At 46.2% G+C, this 22,906-nt stretch overlaps 1 protein-coding gene across 1 annotated transcript in view; it reads left to right on the top strand.

Annotated features, from left to right (window-relative positions):
• Positions 1-21,087, top strand: part of LCT (lactase) — a 57,703-nt gene extending 36,616 nt beyond the window's left edge. The window contains exons 8-17 of the mRNA XM_047873335.1: positions 220-1,770; positions 2,443-2,711; positions 7,797-8,087; positions 10,509-10,707; positions 12,007-12,209; positions 14,287-14,396; positions 17,025-17,159; positions 18,998-19,221; positions 20,030-20,257; positions 20,867-21,087. Coding sequence (XP_047729291.1) covers positions 220-1,770; positions 2,443-2,711; positions 7,797-8,087; positions 10,509-10,707; positions 12,007-12,209; positions 14,287-14,396; positions 17,025-17,159; positions 18,998-19,221; positions 20,030-20,257; positions 20,867-21,087 — 3,431 coding nt within the window. The remainder of the gene's footprint in view (positions 1-219; positions 1,771-2,442; positions 2,712-7,796; positions 8,088-10,508; positions 10,708-12,006; positions 12,210-14,286; positions 14,397-17,024; positions 17,160-18,997; positions 19,222-20,029; positions 20,258-20,866) is intronic.
• Positions 21,088-22,906: the final 1,819 nt, after the last annotated feature.

Below are 22,906 nucleotides of genomic sequence, written 5' to 3' on the forward strand. Positions count from 1 at the left end.
AGCAGGGGAGGGGCAGAGGGAGAGGGAGAGAGGGAAAGAAGCCAAAGCAGGCTCCATTGTCAGCACAGAGCCCAAGGGTGGGGTTCAGGAGGCTCTCTCCTGACCGACTGTGAGATTGTGACCTGAGCCAAAATCAGGAGTCAGACACTTAACCAACTGAGTCACCCAGGTGCCCCATAGAGACTTGAAAATAATCCAAAGTTTTGTTTTTCTCCATAGCTATCAAGGAGGACTTAGTGGATGTTCGATCTTACATCGCTCGTGCCCTCATGGATGGCTTTGAAGGCCCCTTTGGTTACAGCCAGAGGTTTGGACTGTATCATGTCAACTTCAATGACAGCAGCAAGCCAAGGACTCCCAGGAAATCTGCCTACTTTTTCACCAGCATCATTGAAAAGAACGGTTTCCTCCCCAAGGCCGTAAAGAGACTGCCACCACCCAGTATAGCAAACTTCCCACGTAAAATCAGAGCCTTCACTTTTCCGTCTGATGTGCCCTCCAAAGCTAAAGTAGTTTGGGAAAAGTTCTCCAACCAACCCAAGTTTGAAAGAGATTTGTTCTACCATGGTACTTTCAGAGAGGACTTTCTCTGGGGCGTGTCCTCATCAGCCTATCAGATTGAAGGAGCTTGGAATGCTGATGGCAAAGGCCCCAGCATCTGGGATAACTTCACCCACACACCAGGGAGCAATGTGAAAGGGAATGCCACTGGAGACATCGCCTGTGACAGCTATAACCAACTGGATGCCGATCTGAATATGCTTCGAGCTTTGAAGGTGAAGGCCTATCGCTTCTCTATCTCCTGGTCTCGGATTTTCCCAACAGGGAGAAACAGTTCTATCAACAGACACGGTGTTGATTATTACAACAGGCTGATCAATGGCTTGGTGGCAAGCAACATCTCTCCCATGGTGACACTGTTCCACTGGGACCTGCCCCAGGCCCTCCAGGATATTGGAGGCTGGGAAAATCCTTCCTTGATTGAGTTGTTTAACAGCTATGCAGACTTTTGTTTCCAGACCTTTGGGGACAGAGTCAAGTTCTGGATGACCTTTAATGAGCCCACATACCAGGCATGGTTGGGTTATGGCTCAGGGGATTTTCCTCCAAAGGTGAAAGACCCAGGCTGGGGACCTTACAGAATTGGCCATGCAATCATCAAAGCTCATGCCAGAGTATATCACACTTACGATGAGAAATACAGGCGGGAACAGAAGGGGGTCATCTCTTTGAGCCTCAGTGCACACTGGGCAGAGCCCAAGTCCCCTGAGATCCCGAGGGATGTGGAGGCAGCTGACCGAATGCTGCAGTTCTCACTGGGCTGGTTTGCCCACCCCATTTTCCGAAACGGAGACTATCCCGATGCCATGAAGTGGAAAGTGGGGAACAGGAGTGAGCTTCAACACTTAGCCACCTCCCGCCTGCCAAGCTTCACTGAGGAAGAGAAGAGGTACATCAGGGCCACAGCTGACGTGTTCTGCCTCAACACCTACTCCTCCAGAATTGTGCAGCACAAAACACCCAGGTTAAACCCACCCTCCTATGAAGATGACCAGGAGACAACCAAGGAGGAGGACCCTTCATGGCCTTCCACAGCAATAAACAGAGCTGCACCCTGGGGGACACGAAGACTGCTCAACTGGATCAAGGAAGAGTATGGTGACATACCCATTTACATCACTGAAAATGGAGTGGGGCTGACAAATCCAAAAGTGGAAGATACTGATAGGATATTTTACCACAAAACCTACATCAATGAAGCTTTGAAAGGTACGTGAGAATTCATGTCCCCCTTACAGAATCTTCCAGCATCCATATATCATGTGCCTAACATGGTTTGGCAAAGTGGATTACAAACCATAAACAAGTCTCTCTTAGGCTCTAACTCCATAATTCTTTTCCTGTCGGGGGTTACATATCCCTTTGGAAATCTGAAAAAAAGCCATGGTCATCTACCCAGATGTACACATACAGAGTCCCCATACAAGTATTTTCATGGGTCCATCCATTCATTATTGAGCAACTACTATGTGGCAAGTTCTATTTTAAGTGCAGTGAACAAAAAGATAACTTTCTGTTAACATGGTGCATATGTTATATTCTGGTGAGTTTCATGCACCCCAGAGCAAGAAACTCTTTCCTAAAACACATATCTATGTGTAACTTCTACAGTGGGCTGAGACTCTTGATTTCAAGCCTGTCCCTTTACCCCAACAAAAGAATTTGGTTTTGCAAAGATTGGTCATTAATACTTGCTATGAGAGCATCAGTGCTGGCAAAGGGCACACATTAATTGTCCATCTGGGCACACATTAATTGTGGGTATGAGTTAATGGTTTAGGACTACTGTTTTAAGTGATGTGCCAGTACTTGTCTAGGGTTCTTGAGAACCTCACCCTCCAGGTGTAAAGCTCTTCTCTGCTCACTTTGGAATGTTCCCAGCCTACCGACTTGATGGTGTAGACCTTCGAGGGTATTCTGCATGGTCTCTGATGGACAACTTTGAGTGGCTGAATGGCTACACAGTCAAGTTTGGACTGTACCATGTTGATTTCAATAACACGAACAGGCCTCGCACAGCAAGAGCCTCCGCCAGGTACTACACAGAGGTCATCACCAACAACGGCATGCCGCTGCCCAGGGAAGACGAGTTTGTCTATGGACAGTTTCCCGAGGGCTTCATCTGGAGTGCAGCTTCCGCCGCATATCAGGTGAGAAGTTTGGGGCAGTTCAACGACAGCTATTGCAGACCTACTATGTGCTAGGCTGTGGGCTTGGTGCTAGGAGGGCAGGCAAGAACAGGGGATTGCCACAGACCTGGAGCAGGAAAGTATGGGTGCTGTATACGGAATCTGGGAGGTCCTCTCCATGGACAGACCAGCTTCCTCACATCCCCCAATTCAGGCAGACTCGTGGCTGCTTGGGCTATGCTGAGAGGGACGTAGGCAGGCAAAATGGAGCAGGTGGACCTGGGCACAAACACTTAGGCAGAGACCCGCAAACCAGAAGATTGTCTGCTGGAATATGTTCGTTTCTCACCTAGTCTCTTCCAAGCAGGCAGTTTGTTCAGAATGGCTGTCACGTGGGCCTGGGCTTGTTTTGATGTCCTGGCAGCATCATACTGTAACCTTATTCATGCCAAAATAAGCTCAATAATACAGAAAATACGAGGGTTTTCCTTTTTTCACAGAAAAAGATAAAAAGCAAAGAGTCACTTGCCCAGGCAGCTAGTGGAGGTCCCTGCTTTACATCTTCTGCCTCCATTCATTTTCTTTGAAGAAGGAGTGGAGGCTCTGTGTTCCCTGCGGACCCTGGGCAGAGTCAGTGCTGTGAGTTGACCTGACTCTGGGTGTGCTTGTCCCTTGGGTTTCCTTCTAGTCAGCCACAGCTGCTGAAGATGTTTTTGAGGGGGGTGAGGGTGAGCTCCTCCCAGATGGCTGCACTACCAGGTCACAATGAAGTCTCAGACTAAATTAAGCTATGTCCAGACATTTATTAACTACATGTACAAACACAAAACCTGTTCGTGTATCCTATTCTGTAGACTGGAGGAAACCCCCATTCTTGGTCCTCTTCGGTGCTCTGGCCAACACTTTACATGAAAGAAACACTTGAGGACATGCCAGGGTTTCAGAGACAGTGTTCTGTTACTGTTACTGCGGGCAAACAGAGTCCTCTGTAGCAAGGTTTCCCCAATTTGGCCTGATTGACATTTGCATGGATAATTCTTTGTTGTGGGGCTTTCCTGTGCACTGTAGGATGTTAAGCAGCATCCCTGACCTCTACCCACTAGAGGTCAGCAGATTCCTCCCCAAGTTGTAACAACTAAAAATGCCTGTAGACATTTGCTAAATGTCTCTTCGGGGACAAAATATTTCCTGGGTGAGAACCACTATCCACAGGTTTACAGCTGGACACAGGAAGGGTTAGGAATTCATTCTAGGGCACAGGTGGCAGACCTTGTAGGATTCTTAAACACTGTCCATGCAAGGGAAAAGGAGTGTCCTTGAAAAGCTTTTAGCCAACCCACATCTTGAATGATTAAACTGGCATTAGCAAGCACCCATTTCTATTCATTAGACAGCAGACACAATTGTCACCATTTGAAACATTATGTGGTGTAATTAGCAAAGAGTTAAGTGTGAATCAAGAATCGATTAGAAGGGCTTATACTGTGGCCTTCCTGATTAGATACTACCTGATTGTGCATTCTTTTTTTTTTTAATTTTTTTTTTAATGTTTATTTATTTTTGAGACAGAGAGAGACAGCATGAACAGGGGAGGGGCAGAGAGAGAGGGAGACACAGAATCTGAAACGGGCTCCAGGCTCTGAGCTGTCAGAGCTGTCAGCACAGAGCCCGTCGCAGGGCTCGAACTCACGGACCGCGAGATCATGACCTGAGCCGAAGTCAGACGCTTAACCTACTGAGCCACCCAGGCGCCCCTATTGTGCATTTTTTTTTTTAAACCTTTTATTTGGAAATCCTTTTGAACACAGAGAAATGTTGAAGAAATAGTAGAGGACTCCTGTATATCCTTTCCCCATATTTCTCAACTGTTAAAATTTTACCATTTGCCATATTTTCTGTGTGTGTGTATGTGCACACACATATATATAGTATATATATGAGACTGATTTTATCACTTGAATAAGAAAGTGTTTACCAGGTTTCTCTACCATAAAATTAAGTATTTTATAGTTATAAATAATAATTATTTTGTGGGGATCTACTTGGAGACTATATAAGTAGCCTTTTCCTCATCAAATTTCACCCGCTAGTTTTAGCAGCTGTTGATAATTTGTGCCTGAATCAGTTATTACTGTGATAGGTGACAAATGGTGACTTTCTAATTTCATGATTCCTCTTATATTTATCAGGGGGCATTCAACAGAAAGGTCAAACTTTGACTTTTCTCATATTTATGCATACTATATAAATATGCATCAGCAGTATGGCCGGATGTAGTCCTATTTTATTCAGTGAGTTATCATATTATTATGTATTTAGATGTTCACATTTTCCACATTTTGCTATGGGGAGTGCCTTTTAGCCAGATCCTGTGTCCTTTTCACATGGCCCATCATTATTTGAGCACTTGCTTAGTTCTTTCTTGTACAAGATGTTCCAGACTCAGCTTATACCTTTTCTGTCCCAGCCCTGTAATCATCCCTTTGTCTAATGAACCCTTTCTCTTACTGGATAGGGGCATTTAGAAACCAAGATCTAGGTGCTGGATATGCTCACTGCTACTGGGGTGTCGTCATTCTAGAATTCCTCTAGCTAGGAAATTCACATATATACGCACAAAAACACGTGCACTTGTATGTTATTTCTATATCTACCCCATCTCTATGTGGATTAACAACATTTTTTTAATGTTTATTTATTTTTGAGAGAGAGACAGAGCGTGAGTGGGGAAGGGGCAGAGACAGAGAGAGAGATACAGAATCCAAAGCAGGCTCCAGGCTCTGAGCTGTCAGCACAGAGCCCAATGCAGGGCTTGAACTCATGAACCATAAGATCATGACCTGAGCTGAAGTTGGACACTTAACCATCTGAACCACCCAGGCACCCCGTCTCTATGTAGATTTTAAAACATGAGTTCATACTGATACCTCCAAATCCAATCCACAGGCTCGATGCTAGCTTTCCCATTGCCCATATTTATATCTCTTTTCTCCAGTGGTGAAAAATCTAGCTCCTAATAGCCTCAACATGGTTACTTATTTCCTTTATCCCCCTGCATTAACTGATCTCTTGCACTGGTACCTTCCTGCTGGCCCTGAGCCCACTTACATGGGGCTGTGCAGGCCACGCTGGGGTACGTGTTCTTGGTCAGGATGCCAGCATACCTTAGCTCCATCCAGTCACATAACATCATGGTGTATGTGTTATATTGCGTTAAAGTAAATTACATCAGCCGTAGCAATCTCTTACTCGATACATCCCCAAAGGCAAGGGAATTAAAAGCAAAAGTGAATTACTGGGACCTTATGAAGATAAAAAGCTTCTGCACAGCAAAGGAAACAACCAACAAAACTAAAAGGCAACCAACGGAATGGGAAAAGATATTCGCAAATGACATATCGGACAAAGGGCTAGTATCCAAAATCTATAAAGAGCTCACCAAACTCCACACCCGAAAAACAAATAACCCAGTGAAGAAATGGGCAGAAAACATGAATAGACACTTCTCTAAAGAAGACATCCGGATGGCCAACAGGCACATGAAAAGATGTTCAGCGTCGCTCCTTATCAGGGAAATACAAATCAAAACCACACTCAGGTATCACCTCACGCCAGTCAGAGTGGCCAAAATGAACAAATCAGGAGACTATAGATGCTGGAGAGGATGTGGAGAAACGGGAACCCTCTTGCACTGTTGGTGGGAATGCAAATTGGTGCAGCCGCTCTGGAAAGCAGTGTGGAGGTTCCTCAGAAAATTAAAAATAGACCTACCCTATGACCCAGCAATAGCACTGCTAGGAATTTATCCAAGGGATACAGGAGTACTGATGCATAGGGCCACTTGTACCCCAATGTTCATAGCAGCACTCTCAACAATAGCCAAATTATGGAAAGAGCCTAAATGTCCATCAACTGATGAATGGATAAAGAAATTGTGGTTTATATACACAATGGAATATTACGTGGCAATGAGAAAAAATGAAATATGGCCTTTTGTAGCAACGTGGATGGAACTGGAGAGTGTGATGCTAAGTGAAATAAGCCATACAGAGAAAGACAGATACCATATGGTTTCACTCTTATGTGGATCCTGAGAAACTTACCAGGAACCCATGGGGGAGGGGAAGGAAAAAAAAAAAAAGAGGTTAGAGTGGGAGACAGCCAAAGCATAAGAGACTGTTAAAAACCGAGAACTGAGGGTTGATGGAGGGTGGGAGGGAGGGGAGGGTGGGTGATGGGTATTGAGGAGGGCACCTTTTGGGATGAGCACTGGGTGTTGTATGGAAACCAATTTGTCAATAAATTTCATAAAAAAAAAAAAATAAAAAAATAAAGTAAATTACAGGGGCACCTGGGTGGCTCAGTATGTTAAGCGTCCGACTTTGGCTCAGGTCACGATCTCACGATTCATGAGTTCAAGCCCTGCGTCGGGCTCTGTGCTAACAGCTCAGAGCCTGAAGCCTGTTTCAGATTCTGTGTCTCCCTCTTTCTCTCTGCTCCTCCCCTTGTGCTCTCTCTCTCATAAATAAATAAACACTAAAAAGAAGTAAATTACAGAACTTGTACCTATCATACTACCTAAGCCTGTAAGTAGGCATTTGCTTAGTGGCTTATGGTCACTTTCCCTATAAGGTGGGGGGTGGGGGGAGGGCAGAGGGAGAAGAAGGAGGCACAGAAACTGTGACCCAGGTCCTGATTTGAAATTCTGCCTCCGCAGCTGGCATCAGTGGTATTCATTTGACTGTGATTGGGGCTGGAGGCATGTGATTGTTCATTCAGACTTTTAGTGCACAGCTGCCATATACCAGACATTGCTACATTAAGTGCTGGGACACCAAGATGAAAGTCACGATGCCTGGGCCTCAGAGTCTCAGGGAAAGTCAGTCAGCAATCCCGTAACTGTGAGATGCAGCGTGACACTGCCAGGATGGACACAAAGTGTGTACAGAAAGCTCTAGAAGTCCAAAAATCAGAGGGTGGCCAGAGAAGTTTCCCAGAGGAGGTGACACTGACACGGGTCCTGACTTGCAGCTCCCCCACTGACAGAAAGGAACTTGTGAGGGCTAGACTGTATGACTTAATTTGACCATGTCTTGTCATCTTGAGATCGAAGGTGCGTGGAGAGCAGATGGCAAAGGACTCAGTATTTGGGACACATTTTCTCACACACCACTGAAGGTTGGAAATGATGACACCGGAGATGTGGCCTGTGACAGTTATCACAAGATTGCTGAGGATGTGGTTGCCCTGCAGAACTTGGCTGTCTCCCACTATCGCTTCTCCATCTCCTGGTCTCGTATCCTCCCGGATGGAACCACAAAATATATCAATGAAGCAGGCCTCAACTACTATGTGCGGCTCATTGACGCGCTGCTGGCTGCCAACATCAAGCCCCAGGTGAGGTTGGGCCCCAGCCAGGGCATTGGTCAAGTCCACATGGGGGAGCCAGCTGGGCCAGGGAGCTCTTTACTGTGTAAACAAAATGCTGTTTTTTAGATTCAGTTTTTGAACTATCAATAAATTCACATGATGCAGAATTTAAAAAGCATTAAGAGTCCACAGTGAAGATTTGCCTTCAGTCTCTGACCCCAAGCCATCCAGTTCCCCTCCTTACAGGCAGTCAAGTTTGCTAGGTTCTCATGTCTGCCTTTTGCAGAGGCCAGTCAGGAGACCTATACATGTGTGCATGTTTGATCCTTTCCCCTGTTTTTTCCTAACGGTCACGTACATGCAGTTTGGTGCTTGCTTTTAATTAATGGTATTTATTTCTTTTTAAAAAATGTTTATTTATTTATTTTGAGAGAGAGAGAGAGAGAGAGAGAGAGATGAGGGGAGGGACAGAGAGAGGGAGAGAGAAAATCCCAAGCAGGCTCCCCACTGTCAGTGCAGGGCCCAATACAGGGCTCAATCCCAGGAACCGTGAGATCATGACCTGAACTGAAATCAAGAGTCAGACGCTCAATTGACTTAGCCACCCAGGTACCCCCCTTTTTTTTAAAATAGGCTTCATGCCCACTGTGGACCCCAACATCAGGGTTGAGCTCATGACCCTGAGATCAAGACCTGAGCTAAGATCAAGAGTGAAATGCTTAACCAACTGAGCCCTTCACAGTATTTTTTACACGTATTTCCGCAACCATATGTACCTTCCCTGTTTATTCTTCTTTTAAAAAAAGTTATGTGGAATTGTTTATATCTTACTTCTTGAATTACTTTTCTGTTAATTAACAGTCTTCCCTGTGATGTTTCCAATATTTGCCATCTTAACCAATGGTGCAATGAGTAACCACAGGCATACATAATTTTGGGTGGGTGTAAGTTTATCTGTAGGCTGTGGTCCTAGGAGCAGAATTGCTGGGGCAAAAGTGCATGTGTTTTGCAGCCAGGAGTTATTTTTTTTAATGTTTTCACTTATTATTTTTGAGAGAGAGAGTGCATGAGCAGGGGAGGGGCAGAGAGAAAGGGGGACAGAGGATCTGAAGTAGGTTCTGCGCTGACAGCAGAGCCTGATGCAGGGCTCGGACTCACAAACCATGAGATCATGACCTGAGCTAAGTCAGACACACAACCGACTGAGCCACCCAGGCCCCCCAGCAGGAGTTATTATGAGTAATAATACAGAAGCTCACTTGAGAGCTGACTTTGCTGTCACCAAAATTTTTAAATTTTACTTGGGAGCCTAAGAACATGTCTCCTCTTCACCTGGGCCCTATGTGATAAAGTGCTGGAGGGCGCTCTTCTATGAAGCTGTGTGTTTTCTCTGCTATACTGGCTGGGATTACATACTGCAGCCAGAACATGATCTCCACATTACCACTTTTTTTTTCCCCTCCAAATAAAGTACTATCTGGACTTTTTCCCTCATACCGCTAACGTTGTTAGAGCTAACCAGCCACCTAACACTTACTACCATGAATGCTGAGAGAGAAAATGGCCAGGTGGCTGCCCTGAGAGGACAATGAACTTCATTACACATGATTCAGAACTACATCAGAGAGCAAGTAACTCAAGCTCAAACAATCATATAGCCCTTGCAGGCATGGAGACACTGAAGAAAGGAAAAGCGCTGGGCATGGAAAGCTTCAGGGAGGTGTGGATCCTGAATAGAGAGGAGAATGTGGATGGATGGGTGGGCAGGGGAAGGGCATGCCATGCAAAGGGAGAGACTGGGTCTGGGCTAAAGATGGTTAGTGGCCCAGTGCAGACTGAAGACAGTGGACATCTGGCTTAGCCAAGATGGGGTGTGTGAGGGCATCAAGGGGAAGGCCAGGGAACAACAAAGGCCACAAGGACATGGCCCGGAGGCCCATCTCCAGCAAAGTGTTCCCAGCTCCACAGGAAGAACTTCCAGATACACTGGATGAAGTTCATGGGGGGTATCCCATTATAAGTGAAATGCTTTCATCCTCCTCCTGGAGCCTCAAAGCCTCGCTTAGTACAGTCTATCCAGGCTGATTCTGAAGCCGCAGCATTTCTGATTCCTGACTGCAACCAGAGCAACACTGAAGAGTGTCCAGGGCGGTGGTCACATGACATAGGCCTCACAGTGATTCCATGACATGCAGGTCTTATTGCCTGAGCCCAAGGTCACAGAGCTGGTAGGTGGCAGAGCTGGGACTCACACCCAGGTTTCTCTGATCCAGATGGGAGTCTCATACTTCAACACAGCTCCCCCCGCCCCCCCCCCCAAAGAACCTGTGAGCTATTTCATGTTTTCATTCATTCTCTGCTTTCTTGGCATTTGTGCTGGTGCACAACAGCACCAGTGATTTCCCATGGAAGTAGGTCGATGGAACTGCCAGTCTTGCTTTTGCACAGGTGACCATTTACCACTGGGACCTGCCCCAGGCACTCCAGGACGTTGGAGGCTGGGAGAATGACACCATTGTGCAGCGGTTTAAAGAGTATGCAGATGTGCTCTTCCGGAGGCTGGGAGACAAGGTGAAGTTTTGGATCACTCTGAATGAGCCCTTTGTCATCGCTAACCAGGGCTATGGCTACGGGACATCAGCTCCAGGTAAAGGTTCTAGGCTCAACTTGTCAGCTCTTTGGAGTGTGGTGTTCTTAGTCTCACCAAGACTTGAAATCCCGGAGGCACTGGAAGAGGAGGCCAAGAAAGCCCTGTGGTGGTGCTTTACAATCGCTGCCTCTTGTTCAAGGCTGCCTGACAGGCAGCAGGTTTCCCCTTCTGACACCACTTTTTGCTAAATACGGATTTTACATCTCAGTACTCTCCAAATAGCTTCATTTCTTTGTGCTTTTTTTTTTTGACTTGCCTCAGATGGGAAGCTTCCCGAGATCAGGGACATGGTCTAATCGGTGTAGGGAAGGACTAGTCATCAGGCTGTACAGGTCCACAGTGTGTTTTCTGCAACTTCAAAATCCAAAAGTTTCCAAGAATTGATTTGGCTGATCTGAGCTCATCCTCACTTGAACCAATATAAGGCTGCTCATGGGCATTATCCCACTTAGTGTCAACATTTCTGCTACAGACACATTTGGCTCCTTGATTACAGAGCGCTCTCCTGGGCCCTGCTAGGGTGATGTGTAAACATGTTATAGGCAACTTATTACTTTTCTAAGACACATAAACCTTGTACTTCCAAACCATATGGACCCTAAGGGTTTCGAATAAGGGATTGTGGACCTGTCCTTGTACCTTTAGAACCATCCAGTTTACCTTTTCTTTAGTTCTGAGCTTAAGAAAATAAATTTGTGTTTACGCAAAATTCCTTAGGATCACATGTAAAAGCTGAAAAGTGCCACAGATCGTTACCACATTTATCTCCCCTTGATCCTTGGTTGGTGCTTTGGTTTACCATTCCTTCAACTTTCTTCAACACGTGAGAGGTGACCTTTCTCACAGCATTCGCTCCCAAGGAATCTGTCATCTGCTTCCATCAGCTACATTGTCCAATGCTCCTTCCACTCTAGTTCCCCATCCGCCAGGATGTCAACTCCCAAGGCACATACTTTGCTGGGTAGTTTGGGACATAGCCACTCTCTGGGGGAGACTTATAGAAACCAACCTTTACCAAGTATCTGCTCACCAGACACAGTGCTGCTTGGTGCTTCACATACACGACCTCATTTCCTTCTTACAAGAACTCTCTAGTGCTCACTTTGCCAAGGAGGAGCCTGAAAGACTGAATTACCCAAAGTTACACAGCCAGCAAGTAAGTGAAGCCAGGATTTGAATTTCCTTCCTCCTGACACCCAGACCTACACTCCCCCAAACATAGAGGCCGTCTATAGGCAGAGAGTGATATTCTTGGCCATGTTCATTCTTCATTGACATCCATGTATGTGTTTCCAGGAATCTCCTTTAGGCCTGGCACTGCCCCCTACGTTGTTGGCCACAACCTAATAAAGGCTCATGCTGAGGCCTGGCATCTGTACAATGATGTATACCGTGCCAGTCAAGGTGGTGTGATTTCCATCACCATCAACAGCGACTGGGCTGAGCCCAGAGACCCTTCCAACCAGGAGGATGTGGAGGCAGCCAGGAGATACGTTCAGGTCTGTTTTTCCTTTGGTCATTGTTATTACTCTCGCCTGTTTTTCCCTCCTGTCGTGAGCTAATGGAAATAGAATTGGATTACAAAACAAAGATTTAGGTTGAGGACCCTGTTTTTCTGTTACCTTATTTTGTGAACTTGAGAAGATCACTTAGCCATTTTTATACCTTAGTTTCCTCATGTATGAAGTAGAGATGACCTATCCATATCATAGGTTTGCTGTGATCAAAGTTCTTTGGGATTGAGTTTTCTTTTAAGTCTTAAAAATGATTTGTACACGTCCTTGCTGCATGCAACACTGGCTTGAAGGTAACTAACAGAAATGCCATCTCTTCAATCTCTGGTTTGACTGTAGTAGCTGACAGAGCAGGGCTGCAATGTCACATTTCACCTCTAGGTGTCACCATTTAATTTTATTTACTTGGCCTAAGAATTCCTTGAGTAGGGTGTGAAACTCATTAGTGCCCCTGATCTTCCAATTCTGAATTTTAACATAAGGACATGCACCTTTGGTCATGAGATTTTGCTCCTAGGAAGTAGAGTCACTCGTAAGCAGTGGACCATCCTTATTTCAGTGTGAGCCCCTGACATGAGAAAAAAGAATAGCATTTGTCAGGGCACAGCTTTTCCCTGGTTCCTGCTAGTGTCTCTGACAAGATTAGAAAGCACCCTCTCCCATGTTTCAGCATCAAAAACAAGGGTCTCTCTCTCTCCACACTGGTCCCCACTTTTTAAAAAAAAATTTTTAACGTTTATTTTTTTGAGACAGAGAGAGAGAGAGAGAGAGAGCATGAACAGGGGAGGGTCAGAGAAAGAGGGAGACACAGAATCCGAAACAGGCTCCAGGCTCTGAGCTGTCAGCACAGAGCCCGAAGCGGGGCTCGAACCCACGGACCACGAGATCATGACCCGAGCCGAAGTCGGACGCTTAGCCGACTGAGCCACCCAGGCACCCCTGGTCCCCACTTTTTAGCTCTGTGGAGGAGCCTGCAGACTGCAGCATTCTGAGGGGGCAATATGGGTCTTGGTTTCCCAGACTTTTCACAAGAGAAGTGGGTAATAGAGATCAAATTAATGAATGCAAATATGAGCTTAATTTTCCCATTTGTTAGTCAGCTGGGGAAAAAGTCTTGGAACAAAATTAATGCATCCCTCATTTTAGAGTCACAAAACTGGTAAATTAAAGCAATCATTTTTTCTGAAATCAAAACCCTGAACCTCAGGAAATACTAAGCTCTAATCTCATTAGATTGAGCCACTTGTCAGTGAACTGTGATGCAGCCCAGGACCATGATACACACACACCATAGTAAAATCAGCTTCCACGGAAAGGAATGGCTTGTTACCTAGAGTGTGCGAAGCCTCTTTTGCCAGGGTGTGTGTGTTCCAAAGCCTCCTCTCTGAGAATGGAAGCCTGCCCTCACCCCACATTTCAGGCATCAACCAGCAGGTGAGGGGGAGATGGGGAAAGGTCAAAGAAGCCTCTCAGGACCCCAGGATCATAGCATTCGTGTCCCGTATCCTCCCTGAGGGTAAGGATGACCTAGACCCCATTCAAGAAAATAGGTTGAAAAGTTCCCCAAAAGTTGGATTGACTGTGAATCCAAAGCTCATGAAGAATCATCCTTTGCCTTGGGCAGCCAAGAAAGCCTTGAATTTCAGCCCTCCCCAGAAAGTTCTGGTTGATCCTTAGGCAGGATGATGGGGAAGGACCTGATTTGTGGTAAGAGGACATCCACAGCCTGGAGGCTTCTGGTCTCTCCTGGTCTTCTGTAGCACCTTGCTAAGGGCAGGCAGGCAGGCAGCATCTATTGAGTCCTGAGGCAGTGCTAAGTGAAGTGCGTCGCCCTTTGAGCTGCAGGGGTTGAGAATGCGGCCCTGCCCCCAAAGTGAGAAGATGTGTGGGCATTTAAGCTGGAACGTGCATGCAGCCACAGAGATGCAGGTTTAAGACTGGGCATTGGGGAGACAGGAGGGTGGTTCCAAGGTCAGTGACTTATGGGCAGGGAAGCTGCTGTCTCCAGGTGTGCCCCCCGCACCCCATTAATGCCAGGCTGTCACCCCAACCCCACCTGCAGTTCATGGGAGGCTGGTTTGCACATCCTATTTTCAAGAATGGTGATTACAACGAGGTGATGAAGACACGGATCCGTGACAGGAGCTTGGCCGCAGGCCTCAGCAAGTCTCGGTAGGTCCTGGTGCCCACACGCTCAGCCGGGGAAGGGTCAGGAGGAAGTCTGGTCTGGGATGCTGAACTGAGGCTCCAGGTGGGCAGCTCAGTGTTGAGAGTGTGGCTGTTGGGGTCGGAGAGCTACTGTATCTCTAAGTTTCCCTGATTGCTGGCAAGACCGAACACGATCGTGTATGTGAAGCTTTCAGCCAAGGACAGGGCTTTGCTACGTGTTTGACAAAAGGTAGATGTGATTATTATTCTGCAGAACAGCCAGGAAATGTGTCCCAGGGGCCCCCACTGCTTAGCTACCCTCTCCCTCACTGCAAGGATGAATTTCTCTGTTTACTAGATCATCAGGTTACCAGTGAATGTGAGCAGCAGAGGGTGATGGCCAGGCATGTGCTTTTTGTCATTTGGCCAGTAGGTTGCGATGGTTGCACTAAAGATGTGCTACTTCTGGACCACTCCTCTGTCAAGGGAGTAAGAGCAATATCAACACCTAACATTTATCCTTCTGTTGGTGCTCTTAGTCCTATTTAAGGAGGAATAAACTGAGGCACAAAGATCATAGCAAGATTACCCAGCTATTGAAGTGATGGAGTTGGGATTTGAAACCAGGCTGACTCCAGGACCCACCCTCCAGGTTTGAGAGTCATCTGGCTGGGATTAGAGGTGTGTGTGGAGAGGAACAGAGTGACCTGGCTTTATGGGAATGTACCCTCAAACTCCAAGGGAACTTATGTGACCGTGAGCAGGGGAGGCTAAAAGCAATTCAAGAAGCATGAATTCCTAACCTAGCGTGTTCATCTTTCCCTTATGTAGCCCAGCTGTGCAGGTTACACAACCCAGTCCCCATCCACACAATGCACTCCTGCCCTGGTGGGGGCAAGCCTGCTGAGCAGGCTGTGCCTAAAGGTCTGATCTGCCAACTCTGGTCTGTAACAAGCAGGTCAGCCCTCCAGTCCATCAACACGACTCTGCTGGGCACTTACTGTGTGCCCAGGTCAGGGTCAGGCCCAGCAAGGTCCACGTGAGGAGAGGCTTCTCAGTCTGGCTCCTCAAGCTGCCGACACGCCAGCTGGGAAGACGGTGACTTGACCACTCCAAGGAGTTCTCCTCCCTAATTTCTTCATGCAAAGAAAACTCAGAAGAGGAGATTGGGCAGGCCGAGTAGGATAAGGAGACTTTGTGGACAAGGGGGGGGACATCAGTTAAGCTGGGCCTCAACAACGAATAGCGTGTGGTAGAGCAAAGGGCATTCCATCCGAGGGGAAGGGTGTGAGAACTGGCCCAGAGGGAATGAGTGGGGTACCTGCAGCTGAGAGTTGGGGGGACTAGCCCCAGTGGCAGTGGGGGTGGGGGGCAAGGCCACAGAACAGAGGGCCTAGAGGCCAGACACAGGGGCTCAGTGCTGATGCCACAAACCCTAAGGAGTCACTACTAGCTCCTGGGCAAGAGAGTGAGGGGGGTGAGGGATCTGGGCTTTAATTTTCTCCCAGTGTTTCAGAAACCCCAGGGAGGGAAGGTTTTGATCTACTAGGTTAACAAGGTAGCACAAATCTTAGGATGAAAGTGTCAGGTGCCCAAGAAGGGTCATCTCTAAGCTAGCATCCTAAATTAGCAGCCCCAGTGTTACCCTGTCAGAGCACGTAAGTAATCAGATTCAGCTGAGAGGAATCTATCGGTGCTGCACCCAAATGCATGTTAGTCACATCTTGTAAAAAGTCTCTGAGTACCTACAGTACGTGTGGAAAATGCTCCACCAGATGTTAAAAAAAAAAAAAAAATAGTAAAATCACGTGAGCATAAAAGTCTAACTCTCAGAAGTTCAATAAATTTTAAAAAATATTTCCCCTGCTAATAAGGATGGACTTTGGAGAAAAGAGGCATGCCTAAACAAACCATAACAAAAACAACAGAGAAACTCAGGGCAGATTATGGAAACACAAATTACAAAAGATACTATAACCTTGAGAACATCAAGGATTAGTCTCAAGGGGTGTTATCTCAAACATGTTCTTGATTTCAAAGATAGTAAATATCTTAGATGGTATTTTATCTCAGATGGTAAATATCAAAGTTGCATGTTAATTTCTGAAGTAAATTAAAATGTATCCATGTATGTGTACATGTATGAACATAATGTCCATGGGGGAGAGGGGGCTGACCCTGAAAGGAAGGTTTGTAAAATGGTCACTGGTAGTTGTTTGTTTTGTTTTTGTTTTTTTGAGACAAAGAGCACAAACAGGGTATGGGCAGAGACAGAAGGGGACACAGGATCTCTGCTGACAGCACAGAGCCTGATGCAGTGCTTGAACTCATGAACTGTGAAATCATGACCTGAGCTGAAAGTCAAATGCTCAACCGACTGAGCCACCCAGGTGCCCCAGTCATGTGTATTTTCATTTGGCCAACAGGAAGAGGAGGGTCTTGCAGGTTTATGGTCTGGAGGGAGGAGCCTCAGGTGCTTTCAGCAGCGGCTGGAAGGACCTCTCCTTGCTCCTGAACAGCTGCCCCCCTCGTCACCCCCCTCGTCACCACCAGGCCTGTAGTTCAGAGTGCTCCCCCAACCCTGCCCCAGGACATTCTCTTCCCAAAGCATGATGCTCCAGCCCCACACTCTCAATGTCTCCTTCCCACCAGGCTCCCAGAGTTCACGGAAAGTGAGAAGAGGAGGATCAATGGCACTTATGACTTTTTTGGATTCAATCACTACACCACCGTCCTGGCCTACAACCTTGACTATGCCTCTTGGATCTCTTCCTTTGATGCAGACAGGTAAGTTGGCCAACAGGGCACACAGAACTATCTTTGGAGACGACAGCAGGTGCCCCTTTGCCCAGCCTTACTGCACAGCCTCAGAAAGCCACCTCCTGGTGCCATACACCCTGGGGTTTAAAGAGGAGTCCACTCCTGTGATACTTAATGAAACCTGTCAGTCTGCTAGTAATACCAGCTAGGATTTCCAGGGTGCTTCCCATGGAGACAGACATGCTTGGAGTTTCTTTCAAACGTTATCAAGATTTTGCGATTTTCTTTCCCTTGGTTTGCTTCTACTGTCAAGTTTGTTTCCCTTGCCAGATGTATTTAAGTCAAAATAATAGGTGTTGTTTTTTTCCCTTTTCGGGGTAAAGGTCAAAAGGGTTATTTTTGCCTTATACAGTCACAGTGGAAACATTAGAAAGCAAGGAGAGGTGTATGTGTAGAGGTATATGACCTCTTTTTCTCTTTATAAATATAATATGTAAGTATATATATTATAAACCATGAGTAATATATAGTTTGGTAGTATTTATACACAAAAATATATTACCAAAAGCCAGGATTATATGTATATACTCTTTTGTTCCTTTTTTTTTTTTTAAAGATTTTATTTTTAAATTTTTTTTTTTTTTTTCAACGTTTATTTATTTTTGGGACAGAGAGAGACAGAGCATGAACGGGGGAGGGGCAGAGAGAGAGGGAGACACAGAATCGGAAGCAGGCTCCAGGCTCTGAGCCATCAGCCCAGAGCCCGACGCGGGGCTCGAACTCACGGACCGCGAGATCGTGACCTGGCTGAAGTCGGACGCTTAACCGACTGCGCCACCCAGGCGCCCCAAGATTTTATTTTTAATATCCACCCAACATGGGGCTCGAACCCACAACCCTGAGATCAAGAGTTGCACATTCCACCAACTGAACCAGCCAGGTGCCCCTATTTTATTCCTTTTATAATAAGCATGTTTCCATCAGCTGTGAATCCATCCAGGTTCTTTGAAAACAAACAGCTACAGCCCCACTGTATCCTGCAACCCCCAGAGTCACTTGCTGAGGGGGGCTGAGAACACTCCCCTGCTGGTCCCTGTCTGAGCACCCATTGGACTCTTGCTGCCTCATCAGGCCTTGCACTTGACCCAGGATGAAATGTCCCGGGTCCAGTTTGGCTGAGCAAGATAAATTCAGTTACTGATTAAGACTACGTTTTTGTGTTTTTTTTCTGAAGGATTTGGACACGAAGATCCAAATAATTGGTCCTTATTTGAAATGTATGACTCTGGAGACGTTCAAGTTTCTGTGTTTCCCCCAGCAAATGCTCCTTTAGCACAATCCGTTGCCCTCACCTGGCTCATCACTGAAAAGAGGCAGGGTCTTGGGCATCGGAAGCAGGTCCCAGCCTGTCTGCTCCCTGTTGTCATGTCACACACACTGTTGGTGCTTGTGGCCACACCTGTGGTGTTGACCAGATGTAGTTGACTCAGGGGAGCCCATTCTCTCTCCTGACACAGCATTCACATCCCACTGGAGATTGTGATCAAGGAACCCCAGAGACCTTTCACATCTGTTGTGAAGTATGGTCTATTAACAGAGCACCTACAGAGGGTCTAGTCCATGAGTAGAGACCATTCTCTGAATAGGTGGAAACAGAGCCGACATGGCCTGTCAAAGCCACACGGGCATTGAGCAGTACAACTAGGAGAATATGAGGCAATTTGACTATTCTAGGTTTAGTTATGATTTTCAAGTCTAGACTAAACCTAAGGCTTTTCTTAGTATAAATCTTGTTTTGTGTTTTGTGCCAAAGGCCTCTTGGGATTTACAAATTGACACCAAATCTCTCGTGTTTGAACCTATAGAGGAGTTGCCTCCATCACAGATCGTTCTTGGCCAGACTCTGGCTCCTTCTGGTTGAAGGTGACACCTTTTGGCTTTAGGAAGATACTGAACTGGATAAAGGAGGAGTACAACAACCCCCTAATTTACGTAACAGAGAATGGAGTGTCTCAACGTGGAGAAACTGACCTCAACGACACTCTAAGGATCTCCTACCTCCGCAGTTACATCAATGAGGCGCTCAAAGGTAGGGCAGGCCTATCCCTTCCTCCATGTGCACCTTTCACTGTTGGAAACACCTGCTAACGTCTGCAGTGAGAGGAGTACTGCACTCATGAGACCCTGTCATGACAGAGAGGCAGCTTCTCACTCCTGCTGGGTTTAAACTTTTCTCTGAGGCTACACTCCGAGTCTTTTCCTTCCTAGATTTAAGCTCAGCAAGCAAACCCAGTAGCCAGATACAGTGAGGCCTGAATTCCTGGCCAGGGTGATTTCCCTGCTGGATCGTCCCTGAACAGCAGCGCTCTGATGAGGGCAGGGGCTAGGAGGAGTAGACTGGGGGAGGGCGGGGTGTCTGTCGGGTCTGTTCCCCAAGCAGAAGTTTGAGACCCTCAGCTCAGCAGAACCACCTGGGATGGGACTAGGACAAGGGACTATTTAACCCTGAGTCAAAGACACTGAGCACTGCAGCAAGAGAAACAAACAGAAAGTCCTATTCCAGTGAAAATCTTTTCCAAGAGCCACTTACTTTCTTTAGGAAGAAGTATTAACACTCTAAGGCACTGCCCAAGACTGGTATCCCCACATGCAGAGAGAGGATCACAGAGGAGTCAGCAGGATTAATGTAGTCTACCCATGTTCCTGACTCCCGTTCAGGACTGAGCCTTTCTAGAAACATGCTGATGGCTCTGTAGGTCCATCCACAGAGGACCTGCACCTGCAAGTGGGGACTGTGGGCGAGTCGCGGGCAGGCATGGCTTTTGTAGGCTGGGCGGAATGGTGTCCTGTAATACAAAAGGAAGGAAGCTCATGCCGTGGCCTCTGCATTTAAGCAGCTGTGCAGGATAAGGTGGACCTTCGAGGATACACGGTTTGGAGTGTGATGGACAATTTTGAGTGGGCCACAGGCTTCGCAGAGAGGTTTGGTCTGCATTTTGTGAACTACACGGACCCTTCTCTGCCAAGGATCCCAAAAGCATCAGCCAAGCTCTTCGCCTCTATAGTCCGGTGCAACGGCTTCCCTAACCCTGCAGCGGGGCCACACCCTTGTCTCCAGCCAGAAGGTGAGATGTGGCTCGGGGAGGGACTAAAGCCAGAGGGTTAGTGGGGCTTTTTGGTCTATTTTCTTCTACCCTCCTCTCTGCCTTTCCATTCCCCTCATTCATTCGACCAGTTTTTTGTTTTTTTTTAATGCTTCAGACATTCTTAGGATGGAACAAAGGAACTCAGGGTTAATGTTACCTAGAAAGTAGGCCCTGGTCTGGGAAGAGCAGGTCTAGATTCTTGTCCCAGCCCTACCACTAACTGTGTCGAGACCTTAGGCAAGAAACGAGGCACATGCCACCAGGTTGACATGAGAATCTAATACAATGACTGCAAACAGTGCCTGGCATGATGTAGAGGCCCAATATTTAATGACTGAAAAAGCATAAATTACTATAGAAAAGAAAGAGATAAGTATCCATTTTAATTGTTCACAGATTTTTAAAAAATACAAGTACTTCATTCAGAGGTTCAGTAACTCAGTGAAAGGGACGCATCCCATCACCTCAGCAATGTGCTCACTCTGGATACCTGTGTGACTTATCTATTCCAAGGATCTAGCTTGTGCTTAATAAAGGTTAACACTGATCTGATGACTACATCATCTGCCCTTTGTTGTCCTCTCCTAGATGCTGGACCTACTGTCAGCCCCATGCAGGAGGAGGAAGTTCAGTTCCTGGGGTTAACACTAGGTGTGACGGAAGCCCAAACAGCTTTGTATGTACTCTTTTCTCTTGTGATTCTTGGCGTCTGCTGTGTGACATTTCTGTCATACAAGTACTGTAAGCGCTCCAAGCAAGGGAAAACACAACCAGGCCAACAGGAATTGAACACTCTTTCTGCATTCTGACCCATGAGTTCCCACCTACTCCAGTTCTGCAAAACAAATCTAGTTTGTATGCCTTCGCTGCCCACAAAACTCCCTAGGATCTTCTGCCCATAGCAGACTTCTTCATGAAGGCCTTCTGCACTGTTGGAGACTAATCTTGAAGGCTCTCCAGTCCCTAATGAAAATGGAAATATCTGCACCCTGTCCCAGTATCAGGAATTCATTAAGGTATTGAAGACCCTGAGCCATGCAGAGGTGCAGGCACTGAACCCATCTGGTGGGTCTGTGAGCCACTTAATTTAACTGGGCTGTTTTAAGGTTCAGAAACTTTAAAGGTGGAAATATGAGTAAAAACTAGAGCAGTCCTTTAAACAAGAAATCAACTCCACTGTGTAGATGGACTCCAATGTCATCTCCTGCCCTGTCTTCAGACTCCCTCTCAGCCTCATACCTTGTGTTGCTCAGAAAAGAAAAATGGTACTGTGAGCTGTGTCCTAGGTCCTATGGCTGCTTCTCCTTGAGAGGGGAGGTTCCACAGAAGGTATGCAGTCACACAAGCTCTCTGGGGCTTCTAAGCTTTTCCACCAGATCAAGGCTTTCTGCTTACATTATATATTCCATTGGCAGAGACCCTAACATACAAAAAAAGATGACCTCTGAATGATCCTTTATCCCCATCATAGCCACCTTTTTGTCTTTCCTGTCTCTCCCCTGTCCAGGACTACTTCTAAGGATCCAAGTATGGCTTACAAGGCCCAGGTGATCTGCCCTCAGTTCACTTAGCCTGTTTCCTTTCTTCCTCTCTCAATCTGTGATAATTCTGAACCTCGTGTAAGTCCTTGACTAGCTCATCTTCCTTTGTGTATTTGCAAATAGCATTCTTCTCCCTAGGATGTCCTTTCTCCTGAAATGCCTTCAAGTCTCAGTGCAAATAATGCATTTTTCCCTCAGCACAGCTTCCCTGAATCCCCAAAACACTTCTCCCTTTACTTGGCTTGTAAATACCCATTACAGCTAGTCCATGTTATGCTGGAGATGCGTATTTCTCTACTCTCAGCTTCTTGAGGATAAAGGACCATGTCTCACTGTTTCTAGCAAGCACATTTTGGAGATCAGGCATAGAAAGCACACCTGATCCTTTTGTGTGTTTATTTACAAAACACACCCAGAGTAGTGGTGGGAGTACAGGAAGATGTGGTCTTTATCAGTTCCCCTCAAATATGCTAATAATAATAAGATAATCTCAGTATAGAATACTTTAAAACCTACTTGGTCTATACATTCTTTCTAGATATCTTGGAGAATGCTATTTAAAAATAAAGTGTGGTTTTCAACTAGATTTAAAAAAGTGATTACGGGATGGCCTGGCTGGCTCGGTCGGTAGAGCATGCAACTCTTGATCTCAGGGTCATGAGTTGAGCCCCACATGTGGGGTGGGGTCTACTTTAAATAAATAAATAAATAATAAATAAATAAATAAATAAATAATCATACCTGAAATTTTGTTTCTTGTAGGCATTCTTTCCCTGAATTTGGTGTATCCGTAGAAAATTCCTATCCAATGTTTCACTGCCAGGGGCCCCAACCTGACAATTTGTGGTATACAAGCATTTTTCTTCGAGGGTAAAGACGGTTCTAAAACTGATATTAAAAATACTTCTTAGGCAGAAAGACTCAGTATTATAAGTGGTCAATTATATCTAAATCTTAAATTCAGTGTTACTTTTTTGGGGACAAAAAATGTATAAAGAGCCAGAATAATCTGGGCAAAAAAAGAATACCAAAACATTATGAAGTTAGTTGTCAAAAACAGCTTGGTAGCAGAGGGAGAAAAGAAAAG

The sequence above is a fragment of the Prionailurus viverrinus genome, chromosome C1, assembly GCF_022837055.1.
Source record: "Prionailurus viverrinus isolate Anna chromosome C1, UM_Priviv_1.0, whole genome shotgun sequence".
Classification (NCBI taxonomy): domain Eukaryota; kingdom Metazoa; phylum Chordata; class Mammalia; order Carnivora; family Felidae; genus Prionailurus; species Prionailurus viverrinus.